The sequence below is a fragment of the Rhinolophus sinicus genome, linkage group LG06 (genome assembly GCF_036562045.2).
Source record: "Rhinolophus sinicus isolate RSC01 linkage group LG06, ASM3656204v1, whole genome shotgun sequence".
Classification (NCBI taxonomy): Eukaryota; Metazoa; Chordata; class Mammalia; order Chiroptera; family Rhinolophidae; genus Rhinolophus; species Rhinolophus sinicus.
Genome location: NC_133756.1, coordinates 39,605,496 through 39,622,716, shown reverse-complemented (window position 1 = coordinate 39,622,716; position 17,221 = coordinate 39,605,496). Strand labels below are relative to the sequence as shown.

General features: G+C 39.1%; 2 protein-coding genes across 3 annotated transcripts in view; one reads left to right on the top strand and one right to left on the bottom strand.

Moving 5' to 3' along the window:
- Window positions 1-17,221, bottom strand: part of TNNI3K (TNNI3 interacting kinase) — a 267,960-nt gene that overhangs the window by 59,182 nt on the left and 191,557 nt on the right. The window lies entirely within an intron of this gene.
- On the top strand, window positions 561-15,296 carry LRRC53 (leucine rich repeat containing 53). The gene is given in 5 exon segments (XM_074334951.1): window positions 561-670; window positions 2,989-3,804; window positions 8,812-9,321; window positions 12,054-14,140; window positions 14,142-15,296. Coding segments are annotated over 5 exon segments (3,774 nt in total). The 5' UTR covers window positions 561-582; the 3' UTR covers window positions 14,415-15,296.

Genomic DNA, 17,221 nt, shown 5'->3' with positions numbered 1-17,221 from the left:
TCATAATGCTCCTTTCTACTCCCTCTCTGAGTGTGGCATCTAAATTCATAAGGAATAATTCATTTGTAATTATGTAAGATTCAGAGCCTGAGATTAGCTTCTGCATACTAGAAAAAACACTGGATTGAGAGTTAAAAGACTTGAGGTTAAATACCTAACAGCTATGTGACTTTGCATGGTTTATTAACCACCCTGAGATTCAGTTTTCTCAGCCTCAAACTGAGCTGCAGCATTAAAAGTATTAAATAAGAGATGTATGTGTAGAAGCGCAATAAACTATAAAGGATTTTACAAAGTAACTTAATTTTAGAATAATCTATACTAATGGGTGTGTCCTGGATATAAGCTCTCTGAATTTATGGTCAAAGGTTTTCACAGTTTGGTTTAAATTCTATACAAATGAAGGGTTCTAGCCATTTATCTGGCATTTTGTGAGAAACTAAAATGATCATTAGAAGGCAAAAATCACCAAAATGCCCCGTGAGCTAAATCTACTGAAATCAGGGATAATGCATTCCAACATTATGACGTGCATTATCTTCTATTTTCCTTCCAGGTGGATGGCTCATACTGTTTGCCATCATGCTGAGGTTGGTGGAAGCTTGCCCTGCATCATGTGTCGTGTGCACCAAAGACGTAACCCTATGTCACCAGCTAACATATATAGTAGGTAATGACACCAATAACTAAAAAACAATGTTCAGGGTACCAGGAAAATTCACTGTCATGCTCTTCATTGTACCGACTGCTTTCTGGGCTCTGCCTAAAGAGGTAAACTTTTAAAGAGTAAGCCTTTTCAGGGACTAAAGACTTCTAATGTTATTTTACTTTCCTGTTCCTGGTGGTCTCAACTAAAACTATTGAAAGACTTTCAAAGGTACGAAGGTAGATTCTTATTACAAAAGAGTAGCACCGTTTTATGCAGCTACACTTTTTTTTTTTTAATAAAAGAAAAAAATACATCAGTTTAATGATATGGATTTTATCCATACTTTGTATACATTTGAACCCTACCGCTGGCTGGAAGAAATATCAATGAATCAGAAACCCGAACTGCAAATGTTCAGCATTAGTAAGACTAAGTGATGTACCAGCAAAATAGATTATTATCAAAGTGCATCTAATTTTCAAAGTCTAGTCTTTTTTTATTGGTGGTAAATGAGCTGTAGAAATGCTAACAAGATATGCTGCCTGTATTCATTACATATTGGTTGCTTAAGTCAACAATTTAATAAGACACCTTATTAACAAATTTGAGGAGAATGTGATTTACATCCTGATATATCCAAGAAGAGATAAACAAGCTATAAACTGTATCACTGGAAAATTTTCAGGAATAAGTCTGGGTTAAGATGGAGTGTGAGAAGATCATTTCTTTCATTTCTAAAATCCTATGACTTTATGGGAATTAAGAGGTAGATATTATTGTCCCCCCTGACAGGAGAGGGGCTGTTTGAAGGCTAGTTGGTTGTACACTGTTTCCAGTCAGCATTGAAAATACTTAAATACCAAACTCTCACCCTCTCAGGGTGAGACTTCACTACATTTATTTTTTTCTGCTCAGCAATAGCTACTATCTATAAGAAACAAATATTGCTCATTTACATTGCTGCACCTCTGTATCTTCCTTCTCATTTACAGAATGCCACAATTGTGAAGTTAGATTTCATAAACACAGAGAAGTGAATGGATGACTTGCAAATGGAGCTTCTGTCTAGTCCTAGACAAGAAGTAATTGACAGACACAATAGCTTGCTCCCTCAGAGTCTACGAATCCCTTGAGGACTGGGGATCCATAAAAACAAAACTCCCTCAACCCATCTCAACAACAATGATGAGAGGAACAAAATGCTGAACTGGCCAGAATTAATAGAATTCAAATAGTAATAAATTAAAAAAAAACAAAACAAAACCATGACTTAGCTTGTTTGTGCTGCAGAGATGGAGGCAATTCTTCCAAAGAAGGCACAGCGAAAATCCTTTGTCTTTTACATTTTTTTAAATCTCTTTGTTTCAGCCATGTGGTCTGAATTTCATAAGGGAATTGTGATTTGCTTCCCCCATGATAGATCCTTCTAATATCACCTGTAGACCTCCCAGGGACAATGGCCTCTTCCATCCTTATGACACTATCATTTGCAGTCAAAACAATTTTAGCATGATAAAGATGTGTTACAATAACTCCTGATTATAATATATCTTTATTGAGTTAAAACGCTTTGATTTCTAATGACACAGCAGTGATAGCTCTGAGGTGATTATGGTGAAGGGATTTAACAGTTGGAAGCCCTGAGTACCACCTGTCATCAAATGACGGACTTCATTGGAGGAAACAGATATTAGACAGGAAGCCAAGATGGCCCAGACTATAATGAGAACCCCACTGTCAGACCCTCAGGTTGTCTGGAGAGAATATAGATCCTTACCAACTTGCCAACTTTTAGCCTGGAGCTAAAAAGCAGAAACCATCGCTCCTTCTCACTCCCCTCCCCCACCCCGCCCCAACCCACACCTTTATGTTTGAGAGAAAAGATGATTCACTTCACAGTATAAATATACATTGTTAGTGGAAAACCGCAACAGGCTCAGGCTCAGGCTCGGCTTTTGGGTGAATCGGTACTGGGCCAGCAAGGCTGGAGCAGGTTGGTACACAGCCCCACAGACAGGAAGCCTGAAAAGCCACCTTATAAAAAAAAATCAATGACAATAATCCCAAACAATGAATTAACTTTGACATGTAAAGGAAAAGATGGGTTTATGTGTCTCAAATAAACATACGCCACAGCAATGAATAAAAAAATCCTTCATTCTGATAAAGAGCCAACCTCCCCTTACACTGAAAATCAGAGCCTCATTTCCATGTTGTTTATTGTTCTCACCCAGGTGATGCGATTGCTCAGAGGGTGCTATCTTTGTTCCCCACGCTACTCTCCCCTCCCACTTGTGTGTGTGTATCGTGCTTCTAGTCTGTGATTTTCTTCCCCACAGCAGCCCCAGTGACCACGAGAGTTTTAATCGTCACTGATGGATCCCTGTCCTCTATAGAGAGCACAAATCTGTCCCTCTTGTTTAATCTCGCCCTGCTGTCCTTGAGCAGAAATGGCATTGAGGATGTTCGGGACGACGCCCTGCATGGCCTCTCCAAGTTGCGGACGCTGCTGCTGGAGCACAACCAAATATCCAGCGCCGCCCTCACGGATCGCACCTTCAGCAAGCTCCGCAGCCTGCAGGTGCTGGCGCTCAGCAGGAACGTGCTCCGCACGCTGCGAGGGTCCTGGTTCCGAAACACCAGGGGCCTGACCCGGCTCCAGCTCGATGGGAATCAGATCACGAATCTGACAGACAGTTCTTTTGGAGGCACGAAGCTCCACAGTCTCAGGCATCTGGATTTATCTAACAATTTTATTTCCTACATTGGGAAAGATGCCTTCCAGCCCCTGCCTCAACTTCAGGAAGTGGACCTTTCCCGAAATAGGTTGGCACAAATGCCGGATGTTTTTACTCCAATGAAGCAGCTAATCCTTCTGAGCTTAGATGAGAACCAGTGGAGCTGCACTTGTGAGCTCTACCCCCTCGCCAGGTTTTTAAGAAACTACGTTAAGTCTTCTGCTCGCAAGCTCAGGAATGCCGAGGGCTTACACTGTCAGCTGTCCACCACAGCTGTGGCCAGTGCCAAGAGTGTGCTGAGGCTGTCTGAGGCCAACTGTGATTCCAAGGCTCCCAACCTCACTCTGGTTCTAAAGGACCGAAGTCCCCTCCCCCCGGGGCAGGACGTGGCCCTGCTGACTGTACTTGGCTTTGCAGGTACGCCAGGGAGAAGTGTGCCCTGCTCTCCTCCCTTGTCTTGTTCAGATTCTGGATGTACACTAAGGGATGCCTTTCTCCGGCACGTGGGGACATTTGCCAGGGCATGCGGAAGGGGGAGGTTGTCAGCAGATGTGGGAGGATGTTAGCTGATTTGGCACAGGCTGCAAGGATTTCCTGTGGCGGAGAAGCTGTCTAACATACAGGAAAGGGCCCTGCACCAGAATTCCAGAGCTCTAATCCCCGTATAATTGGCACTGTGATCCTGAGTAAGTTAACTTGCTGTGTAGACTTCAGTCTTCTTGTCTGTCATGAGGAAATAGTATCTATAGTTTATCAAGTGTCCATTTGCCAAAGAGCACTGGTGCTTTCATTGAGAGACAAAGGTTTAAAAAGTCTGAGCCATAGACAGTCTCTTTCGTGAAGACACGCACACCTGTGTGCCTCTCCGTGTTGTTGGGAGAATTATTGGGCTTTACCAAGTGCACAAGGAGAGGCGGTTATGACCTTCACGTGCATCCTACTCTATAGCGGTTGTATGGCACAGCGATGAAGTGTATGAGCTCTGCAGTTGGATTGTCCAGGTTTGAGTCCTCGCTCTGCTCTTCCTGTGTGACTTTGGGCAAGTTATTTGACCTCTCTGTGCCTTGGTTTCCTCCTGTTGGGGGTTTTGCATGCTAAGATTTCTGTTTTTCTAACTCTTTCAAAAATGTGGCCCATACCTCCCCAGACCGACTAAGTAGAGGATGATGATAGTCCACTTTAAATTTTCTATGGTAGTTTAAAAAAATTTAAACTATGCATCAGCTGTTACTCCCTCTCACTGAATGAATGATATAAAGTGATATGCTTGTTGTCACTAGTGGAAGACCAAATATGCATGAGATTTCTTGAGTTATCTACCTCAATGTGTGTTTTCCCCCTATGCTTGTAGTGCATGGTGAAATCCTCTACACCTGTGGTAACCATGGTGATGAGAAGTGTGTGTGTGTGTGTGTGTGTGTGTTGGGAGGGGGCTTCGCCAAAGCCGGAAGATCAGACACTTACAAATGGCATCCAGGATTGAACTGATATATTTTGAATATGTGCTGTAAATAACTATTCCATAGAAGATTTTCAGCGAATTAATTAAATGTCAGATTTTTCAATTCTAACAGTTATAATCAGGATAGATGGAGACCAGCATCAGGTCTAGACAAGGGAACTATCACTAGCAGTAATCAAACTTACTTGAAAGTCAATTCAAATCCTCTCAGAAAGATAAATTGTTTTAAAAACTGTGCAACCATGTCAGTAATTATATGTGCTAAGAAACAATTTACCATAAAAGACAAAACAATAGGGCAGCAGACAGTTTCGTCCTTAAATGTGCTTCTTAGAATACTAGTCCTAGGAGATAATTAATAGATATTTTAATAAAAACAAACACAAATGCACATATATGCGGTCTGTAGGGGGGTTCCAACAGATTTGGGCAGTGCTGGATTAAACCGAGTGAAATAGGTTTCTTTACTGCAGCGTTTCTCATTGCTTTTCATTCCCTAATGAGCATTGTGAATCTCTAAGAGGATGATATAATGTGGAGCATTTCTCAAACTTACTGACCATAAACCCTTTTTGTCACAGCGGATTTCATTGAATTATGCTTTGTAGGACATCGTTTTGGAAATATCATAATAGGGCAATTTTCAATATCTTCTAGGCATCTTTTATATCTAATTTCAAAAAAGAGTTTGCTAAATTAACAACTCTGCACTAGTAAAGAGAAAGATACAAATTCCAAAAGAGTCCAAAAATTTTGTCAAAAATGATAGAAAGCTTAATATACATGAATAAAATATGATAAATTCTAAATATAATTACATACCTGTTAGGTTATAGTGTGTGAAATTACCATAATAACGTATCTTTCATTGAGTAATTGTTAAAGATACTGTTTTTAAAAGAGTCTCCTTTTAAAAACCTTTGACTTTCGCTATCAATGTACTGCATTAAGATTCTACTGCTTCTGAAGTAAAACTATAGTCACTTATCTATACCTCTAGATTGTGGCAAAAATACTTAGAACTATAATTTGGCCTCTGATTCCCTTTCTTCTTCAGCTATAGATAAATCATCACAATTCAAAGAAATATAAATAATCATATTCAGTTAATTTAAAACTAATATGTGGTTATTTGGCACCAAACACTGACATCTTGACACTTTTTGTTCTGTGACATGATGTATAAAGAGAAAGTTTTCATTGAAGCTGTAATGTGTTTTTAATAGTTCAGTGAGAGCTTATCATTGATTTTGCTTTTTATTTTGTTTAGTTTTTCCAACTCAGATAGATTGTCAGAACATCTTTTTAAAAATAGCAACAATGCCCATGGCAATGAAAATTCAACCATCTTCCTAATAGCATGTTCAGTCTGCCTACAAGCTTCATTTGCTGCTTTTACTCTCTGCACGAATGGAAAATGACCATACTTGACTGGTAATGCGATACAGACAGACCTGTAGCATCAACAGCGGGAGAGTGAGAGGTTCCTTGCCGATTAGACACAATAAGAGGAGCAACTTTATCCTATAATCAGATTATGCCTGCTCATATTTTCAATGGCTGATGCATGTATTTAAGAACATTTAGGTGTTCCTTTCTTTTATGGTTTGGTTTAGTACCTGCATCGGACATACAAAGTAGTCTCATAATGATTTGTTTTTTTTGGATTCCCCCCCCCCCACCAGCTGAGTGTTCTAGGACCTATTATTAGGGCGATAGAAAACCCAAGGCACAGAAGCAACAATCATAACCATCAAGCACAATGACCACTCATTTACCTTACTGTATCAAAATACTGTATTAAAATGTCACGTATAATATGTCATTTAATCTCTGAGTGGTATTAATTATCCCCATTTGACTGTGGAGGAAAAATAAGCCTCAGAGAGGTTAGAAAACTTGCCCAAGAAAAGTGTCAGAACAGAGTTTTGGATCCTGTTTTCTTACTCCATGTAAGAGATATAGAATGTTTCTGAAATTTCATTATTTTTAATGTTTTTAACATTTGAAAACTAAATCCCTTATTTGGAATAACTCAAACTCTAGGATCTGACAATAAAGATATTCTGATCTAACTCTTGCCATTGCTTTTTAAAAATGTTGTGTCGTTAGTATAAATTAAATTATTTCAATAGACTATAGCACTCTCCACGAGTGTATTATTGTAAAGTAAAGTCAAAAGGGACTTATAAGACCTCATGATCTAGTAAACCACACAAAGTCTGGAGGATTTTACCAAAAACTGCCATTCTTTTTGATTAATCTTCGTCTTTAACAGAAAAATGAAACCACCATGCCTGACATCTTCCCTGTTCTTTCAAGTTTAAAAACGATCATCACATTTTCATTAAAGGTATTTGCAGTGGAGAGAACCAGCCATGATACAGTCAACCAATGAGACTAGAATGCTGATATCATCTCATTCACACCTCGTATCATTCATTCATCTGGAAATATCCTCATTTCCAAAGTCAGGGAACTGAGTTCTCCGGGGGAATTGACTTGCCCAAGGCCACACAGCAAGTTGTAGGCAGAGCTGGACTTAGAAGAGTGAGTTCCAAACTCAGTTGATATTGACACCATGTCGTCCTGATCACCAACCTGGGGATTTGTAAGATTAGACCCCTCAGTGCTTTTCACTACTAGAATTCGTAACCAGAATTCCTTCCGTTTATTTAAGAATATTCAATAAATGTTTCTGCAGTGCCTCTTCTGTGCCAGAGTTGTGAGCATTGGACATATGATGTTGAAGAAAACAGAAAAAGTCCATTTTCTCACAGTGCTTAACTCTAGTAGGAAAGGACAGCCAGTGAGCAAGAAAATGAGTAAGTGAACAGAATAGTTTTATACTTTTACAAGTGCTAAAGGAAAAAAGAAATCACTATGATAGAGAGGGAGTTGAGGTATAACTCAGAGACTTTAGTTTGAACTTCGAGGTGGTTGATGATGCCATTTGTTGAGATGGGAAACAATGAAGGAGAAACAGGTTAGACTACGCACTTGAATTTGAGAAACACTACTCTTCACAATTTTAGTCAGAGGATAAGCTGTACCTACATACTAGAACATGAAATGACAGTACCAGGCAGTCTAAACTATGATGTCAATCATTTTGTTGTGGAAGTTAATCAGGGAGTCATCTTTGCAAGATTAAAAAGAAAGACGGCAAAGGTATCAAGAAATTTGGAGATGATGATTTAGATTTTAAAGGATAAATAAAATGCAAATAAGCAGAGATAGGAGAAAATATTACAAGCGTCACTAAGAGCATACACAAAGGCTTAGAAGTACATTTTAAGCGTAATGAATTAAAGAGTTTAAAATCCAGTGTTTGAATGCGGAAACTAATGAAGCATAAGGCTAGGAAGGGAGGTCATGTCCAGATTGCACCAAGTCTTGAATGTCAAGGAGTTTGGCCTTTATGCTAATAGTAAGCCAAGGGCATTTGCTGAGCTAGGGGGTGAATCTATAGGGATGCTTAAAATATGGCAATAGCATGTGGAATCAATTTTTCTTTTTGAGGAGGATGTTATGGCATATGAAAATTTTAGGGTATATACTAAATGTGAACTGTTTTGGGGACTGACTATGGGATTAAGAAATAGGAAATTTGGAATTAGATTGGTTTCCCACAGGTTGGAAAATAACTTTAATGCAGGGATTATTTTATCTTGAGTGAATTTCAGTCCATGAAAAAAATCTTTTTTGTACCAAAGACATTCCAGATGGTATTGTTTCTTATCATTTTTAACAGATACAAAGAAAGACCCAAATTAGAAAACAGAACACTGTCAATAATACAGCCTCTGTCTGGACTGATATTCTTCCACATGGTGGTAAACCTCCCACCTCTTCTGATGCCCGTTAAGCCATTAATCTTGATATTTGTGGAGCTCGCATTTGGTGGTTTATATGTGTCTTCCTATGATGTTATCTTTTAATAGTCTCTCTATTTGTCACAGGAGCTGTTGGTCTCACTTGCCTAGGTTTAGTTGTTTTTAACTGGAAACTCCAACAAGGCAAAGTAAATGAACAATCAGAAAACCTTTGTTGCAGAACCTTCGGTGAATCCCTGTGTGCTCACGAGGCAAGAAATTACCAAGCTAAGGGCTACTGTAACTGCCACTTAACTCAGGAGAAGGAGACAAAGGTCATGTCCATGGTGGGGTCCAGAAAGGAAATGCCACCTTTACAGGAAAACAGCCAGCAAGCAGCACAGGCCTCTGAGTCCACAGACCTTGAAAGATCATTTAGAAACCGGGAAGGGAAGGACCACAGGGCAGACAGCTCTGTCTTCTGCCTTGGTGGCAGATTGCTGCAGTCGGGATGTTCAGAGGCCCCTGGGAATTCCGCAGCTTTTAATGAAGCAGGTTTACTTACAAGATGTCCAAAGCGAGTTGAAAAGCTAAGGAATCTTATGTCTGGGGAAATCCAACCTCAAACTGTGCCACAGCATGTAACGAGAACAACAGGTGAGTTGACTTGTTTTAGAAAATCCCACTGTGTTTAAATCCCTCTGAAGGAGGTAGCTTCTTAATTTCCTCAACAGGAGAATATCCTAAATATCATTGTAGCACCAGTATATTCCTTTTCTAAAGACGCTGGACGTGTGTGTGTGTGTGTGTGTGTGTGTGTGTGTGTGTGTGTGTGTGGTGAGGTGCAGATGGAGACTTCCTACCCTCCACCCTCAGGAGCTGAGAGTACACCTTGTGCCTGTTAGAAAGTGAATGTTGTGACCCAATACCTAACAATGCTAAAAAAAAAAAAAAAAAAAAAAAAAAAAAAAAGGAACCTTTTTAAATAGCAATAGTGTGCTGTGAAGATTTATGGGAGGCTGAATATCGGCTTCCATTCCAACATCCTTTGAGCTCTAATGCCAATTCTGCAGTAAGCAACCTTCCCGGAGCATGACATGTTAGAAGAATGGGTCTTCTAATGCTAGTGATTCATTTCAGGAATGATGTCAAGACACATACTTTGCTTGCTGAGCTGTCAGGGATGATAGCTTCCCAGTCCAGGGAAAGCCAGGACTTAATTCATTGTCCCATGTTGGGAGCCAAGTGAATCTGGCCGTGACATCTTCCCACTGTACATGGGCAATGTCAATATTTAGGTGGAGGCAATGAATTACATGTCTTCCTTTTTCTTCCTGAATAGTAAGGCGATGCTTTCAGGCTCAGCAGTGAAAACTTTGACAGCTGCTCTGTAAAGAGGTTCCTGTCATTTATTTGAATTGGTTTACAACAAGCAAAGCTTTCTCACAGAATATGAACGACAGAGGTACTGCACCAAGAAATTCTTACCATGGGAATCTGGTCCTAAGGATGGATTTGCAGACAACTGGAAAAGAATGCAATTGTATGTTATTTCACATGTAGCATAAGGCAGGATGTGAATTTATGCCATTGCATTCTCAGATTCCAGTTCTTACCAGTTTTGGGGGACTGGTGATTTGACTCAAGAGAGGCTGAGGAAAGAAACATCTGCCACAGAAAACAGATCTGAATGGTTTTATTTTATAAATAAATAAGCACTTAGCCTTTCAATAGAATCATATCTTAGGCAGATGTTTTATTTTAGCTTTGTCCAATGCCTTAACTTCTCTGTGGGAAACCCCTATACTGAAGGGAATATGGTCTCTTCATCACTTAAAACCCATTTCCTTGTTTCACAAAGAGAACACGGTTGGTCAAATCCATACAATTACTTTCAAGAAACACTTGAAATTCTGCTACATGCCAGGCATTGTACTGGAGCTGGAGAGGACAGGTATTTGAGGAGAGAACAACCAAGGCCATACCTGCTCCAGAACAGACATCAGGAAGAGGCATTATCACTCTGATTCTGCCTTCTAACTGGGAAGCACAGACTCAGTATTTCAGGGGTAGAGGAGACTTCAGAAATGATCTAGTCAAATTGTTCTTCATATTTATCTCTAAGTCAGAGAACTCTGTTAGAATCTAATAAAGGCTACGCATTCTTTCCCCAGAATAATTTTATACCCACATAAATTTTATACCCACATAAAGTTATATCCACATAAAGTTCCCATCTAGTCTAATCTTCTGATATCCAGAGAGTAACTGGCTTCTCAAGGTCACTCAGAAAGTTGAAGGCAGATCTTAGATTAGCATTAGAAGCTAGTCCAGAGTTTACTTCACCTCTTCCTCTCTATCACTGAACAGAAACACTTCTTTCTTCCTCTGGATAGATCAAACAATTTCACAAAACAAGAGAAAATGCACCGATCAGATATAATTCTAAACTTAATATGCACTGCGCTTACGCGGGTAAGGTTTTGTGTCAGACAGACCTGGGTTAAGTTTTGTCCATATCATTGAGCTGACATGTGATTGGGGGAAAGTGTTCAACCTCTCTAAGCTTGTTTCTTCATCTAAAGGTGATAGGATAATAGGACTTGTCCAATAGGACAAACTGCCAAATGGATCAGGACTTTTGTGAATATTCAATGAGATAATGAATATGAAATATTTAGCACAATGCCTGGCTCTTAGTATATGCTCAATTAATGGCAAATGTTATTATTACTTTTGTCATTAATGTTATTTAAAATGTATCATTAACCTGCACCATGTAAAGGTCCCAGACAGAGATTCTTGCAACACAGACCAGGCCGTATGCCAAAATACTTATTCATTTAACAAATATTTAATGACTACTGTATTAAGTGATGGGACATAAAATAGATATGGTCTCTGCTTTGATGGAGCGAGCCAATAGTGTCACAAGTAGTTTTCTTTTGTTGTTGACATTATTCTCTACTTGAAACTTGGACACTACTCAATATTGTATCATGTTCTTCCTAATATTTAGTTCCCAATAGAAAATGAATGCCATAGAAAATTGCTATAGCTATTTGAAAAGGATTTAAGTATTATTCGTATTTAAAGCTCACCTAACCAACAACTAATCAAAAGATGTACAACTCAGAACATTTTTATTTCTAATTCCATAACTTGTAATTCAGCATTCACAACTGATTAAAATGTGGCCAAAAAGAAAGTCATCGCAAACACACCAAACTGCCAAATGTCCATTGTGGATTTGGAAAAATTAGGAAATATTCAGGAATTGCCATAATTAGAGGAGTCATTTTTGCACCTTTCATAAGGTTTCTAAGCATGTGTTTGGTTAGGGTAATAAAACGGCTCAGTGTTAAATTCCTGCATTTATTTTTCTGCAGATATCAGCAGTGACACATTTAGTGGAAGATATGCAACATCCGCGTCAGCCTTGGCAAGAGAGAGTCTTGAAAAGCATTTAAGAATTGAATCATGGCAACCTCCAATAGAAAAAGAAGACAATGGCTTACAACCTCACAGGCAGAAACATTTTATGACAAGCTCATTGTCCAAGTCTTGTGAGCCTGAGGAACACTGTGTACAAAAGATCCTACAAAAACATAGATCAAAACATGAAGATCCTTGTGGACTGTTCAAACAGAGCAGCCCTAGGTATTTTCAGCCAAACAAATCTCTTATCTGTAAATATGTGCCCTATGATCAATTTCGAGATTATGGGAAAGAAAAGAAGCCAAATCGTCGAGAACATTCAAAGCTCGAGAAAGAGCAAATCCAAATTTACAGTGCAATAGAAAAATTCCTTATGAGGGAGGACAACATGGAGTTACCAACAAATAGCAAGAAAACATATTCCCCTAAGAAGGTTAGCTTCCACGATCCTGATTTAATTGAAAAAAATAGGTTGGTGATGCCATCCAAAACATCAACCCATTGGAAACAGCAGAAAAATCAAAGGAACCATCTGACCAACTTGAATTTCAAAAAATGTAGCAACCCTTGGGAGAGAAACAAAGGAGGGAAATGGCCTACTGATCCACAGAATGTGAAAAGAAAGAGAACCATTCAATCTGACCTCAAAGGGAAAATGAAAAAACAAAATTTAAGGATAAAATTAAATTTACACCCTTTTAGAAAAGTCAGAGTCCATCCAGAAAAATCCTTGCCGGAACTCCCAAAGAAGTACAACCAAGTATCATTACCTCCTAATGAATTACCCAAAGCTTCTGAGAAAGAAGCCAAACTAAACCTCCTGTCCTCTGCAGATTTTCCCCAACAGCCAGAGAGTAACAACTATGTTACACTCACTTCAAAGGGGATGCCTCTCAAACATGCCCCCCAACAGACCCCATATTACAAAAAATGCACGAAAAAGGCTCCTCTGTTCCATGCTAACAAGTTAGCTGTAGTCAGCCAGAGCTCTATGGAAGGCAGCTGTCAGCCTGCTGGTCACATTCCTGATGCAAACCCAGCAACACCCGCTGGGCTCACACCTATCAGAGCTGAACACAGGAACTTACACTATCAATTCTCAGCTGAGCAAATGCAAGGGGCAACTCACCTCACATTGGAAGTTCCTGGATATTTACCAGCTTCTTGGGAAAATACAGGAAGTGATGTTTTAGCATCCTGCCATTCCAGGGGCGCTACTGACTGGCAGACAACAGAGCCCACTGAGCTTATGGAGCAGGACATATCAAAGACCAGTGGGTTAAACCAGTTTTCTTTGTCCTTGGAAAATCAAACACAGCTGGTGGGTGTCCACAAGACTGACACCTACAAGGAACATATTTTAGATCAAAATCAAACATTACAACAGGCAGAACAACGCTCAAGTAACGAACAGCCTGGAAACGAATTAAAAACAATAATGACAAAATCCCAAATACCACATTGGGTTATGGAAAGTTATGTTATGGATGAGGCAAGTCATGTAGAAAAAAATCTTTCTGAAACAGAAACTTGTGATTCCTCTCTCATTCCCCAGACACAATCCAAGGGCAACCTAACATTTATGAAGACAAATTCCATCCCATACCAAAATAGAATAGGACTTCCCAAGGATATCAGTACTTCTCTTAGTGCTCAAACCGTTTGGCATCTAACCAACGGTAGTGAAAAAGGAACTGACAGCACAAGTGCATTGCCCAGAGATGATGGCACTGAAGCACTGGAGATTAAAATAGTAGGGAAAGAGGAGAAAAACATGCCAGATGAAAGCAAGGCAAATCCTGGTATGTTAATTCAAACCCGACAGATGACCTTAAAAGGAGACACAAAAGAAAAGCAGCAAACTTGGGAAAATGGAAAAAGTAAAAAACTTACATTACATGATTCAAGTTCTGTTGAGGTGACTATTACAGCTGAGGATTTGAATATCACGAGTTCCCATGAAACTGAAAATAGACTACCTCCTAGTGAAGTAGATCTTCAAATGAATAGTAACACGCATGATTTGAGAAAAGCTCAAAAATAGTACACCAGATAAAGATAGCAGTGCACATAAAGAAGGCACAGTGACAGTGGCGACACATGAAGCACTGTCCCTCTTACCATAGTTAAAAGACATTAGTTTTGAGGCCGAAAATGAGGTGCCTTTAATTCCTAGAAGAATAAATGAAGCTGAAAACTCTGCTCCCAAACCTACACGGTACCCACCATCTGCTGCATATGCTAATATATCACCGTTAGAAGCAGAACAAAGTGAACAAAATAACTCAAATAATAATCATTTTCTACCTTAGTTTTCTTCAAAAGGACACACAAACACCCCCTAGCTTTTGCATGCACTTCAAATGCATGACTTGGTAGGAAAAAATCCTCGGTAACTCTTTGTTATCAATGAAATAAAAGTACATGGTCGAATACAATGCAAAAATCAGTGATAGAGATAGAAGATATGTTTGACACAATTAATTGAGTTTGCTTCTCTAAGGAATGGGAAAATGGGAAAGAAAAGTTTTGCCTAGTCCTGGAAAAGAAAGCCAATTTTTTAAAAAAGCTTTAAGCAAATGAAAGATTAAAAAAGAAAAAAAGATTGACACTTGATTTTTATTTTATGGAAATTACTATACACATCTCAATTAGTGGTATTACAATATTGCTTTCTACACAGATGATTATATATTCATATTTGTGCCTGATCTGCTTTCCTAATTATGGTATGAAAATAAAAATTGAGCTTTGCTTGTTAACTGTCGTCTAGCTGATATGCATACTGGTATATTTCAACCATTTGTGACTGTTCTGCTGACAATTATGCTAGATCATAAGTAGAAGTTTTTAAAACCTGTTAATTCTCTAAGAGAAAAAAAAAAAAATTAAAGATTTCTGTAAAATCCTATAACTCCACTAGGTGGAGATCTCGGCTTCAATCATTTCAGAAGAACAAATGGGGCTTTAAAATCAACACAATGGATACTGAACAAAAGGAATTTTAACAAGCTTTACTGCCAATTGTTATTAAGTTAAGATTTTGAAAACTAAATAACCCATTAGCATGTAAGCTTTCAAGGTTTGATCTCTTGAGTTTAGCATGCCACTATTGTTTGGTGTGGGTACTCCTTATGCACAGAAATTAAATGTGCTTATAAATATTAGATTTAAAAGGAATAACAGAATAAGCATCTCTCATTGAATGCCATATTTATTTGAAAGATAGAGGTATACTCAAAAAATTTTATTATTAATATCCCAGTGAACTGTTGAAACATACCATCATCATGGTATAGAATAATATTTCTCATATCCTAGTGGGGAAAAAAGAAGGCTGCAAAGGCAATACACTTCCTTTTCCCCTGTCTCTATATCTGTCTAGGTCTCTGTAGCTATAAATCTATATTTGGCAATATTATAAAGCTTAAAAGACGGTTAGAACAATGTAAATATCGCTTCCACACCCCACCTAGCTTCTGTTTTCTTTCCTATTCAAAACTGCCGGCAAATGATGTAACGTTCTTATTTTGAAAATCCCCAATCTTATTACCTCTCTTCTTTCCCTTTTTCCCCTGGATTCAAAATTTTCTTGCTTCTAACTTCAACTCCTCTCCCCTCTATTTTTGTTCAGAGTCTCTGCTTGAGCTTAATTCCCATGCCATCTGTCTGCCTCCCCTGATCCTACTTCATTTCCTTAAGTACGTTTAAGGTGAAAGGAGCACCTATGCCAACTTCTTGCACAATAACTTTATTCTAACTGACAGCTCCCTCAGTTTTGCAGACCAGGTCACTTTTTTTTTCTTGGTAGCTTCCCTTCTCTTTCCTTTTCCAATGTTTTCAGCACCTTCACCTTACTGCAGAGCCCTTGGTTGTGTTCTCTCACTGTCAGCAGTATCGCTGACATCCAAGAGCCTACTGAGTGCTCTGGTCACTAGCTGTCTTTCAGAAGGCGGGGATGACAGTTCTCTTGGACTCTTTTCTCTCTTCCATTTCCTGAATCCAGTCTTTGACCTGCTTGTGATGTTATGTTTCCTTTGAAGTAGTTCTCAGGTTTACCCCTGCTTCTGAATCCCCATGGTAACCACTGTAGTCTTTGAGTTGTAATCAACTGGATTACTGCAATGGCAGCCCAGCTGGATGCTCTGACTTCAGTGTCTTTTGCTTCTGCTTCAGCCCACTAGTTCTCTGTCTTCACTGGGCACAGATTACCTGGGGTGCTCGTTAAAATGCAAAGTCCCAGGTTCCATTCCAGAGATTTTGATTCAGTAGATTTGGAACAGGGTCCCAGAATCTTTGTTTTAACAAACATTCAAGGGTAATTGGGGGCATGTAATACATAGACTGCACATTAAGAAACAATGCTTAGCTATTCCAATGCACACTAGGAGATAATTCAATGTGTCACTATGGAATTGTATACAATTCTTCAAGTGAATAAATCCTTCATAACACACTCAGATGAATTTTCCAGAAAAAATTACTGTTCTCATATCTCTTCAATGCTTTAGAGACAAAAATACAATTGCCTATAACTTCAGGTGCTGATTCCCTATTCTGGTTTCCAAGGCGTGCCAAAATCCAATCCCATCTAAGTATCAGTACTTTCTCCCACCTCTCACTGTTTTCCAATAAGCATCTCCCATCTCCAGTAGGCCTGTGTTCTCAATGTCCGCTCATATCTTTATGGGTCTTGACTAAGAAGACACACACAGGAAACAATAATGTGCTTCAAATTCAAGGAGTGAGGCAAAAACAGACATAAAAGAAAAAATGACCAATGAAGTTGATAATGGAAGTTAATGACCAGGACAGCACGGCAGTAGTGTCTTTGATCTAAAGATGAACTTATTTCAGATGATGCCTGGTATCGGGATTTAACCCTGCAATGGCTGCAATGTTCCAATAACTAAGTCTCTCCCTTGTGTATTCTCACAACAAATGTGCACATGCTGTCTTTGCTTGGACTTGTTTTTCTCACTCACCAACCCTCTTCTTCAGCAAACTGCTGTTTATGCTTACGATCTCAGCTCAAGTGTCATTTCTTCCAGGCAGGCTTCCCTTACCTACACTAGCTCTGTGTCCTCCACTGGCTAGTATTCCTTTAGTACACTTGTTT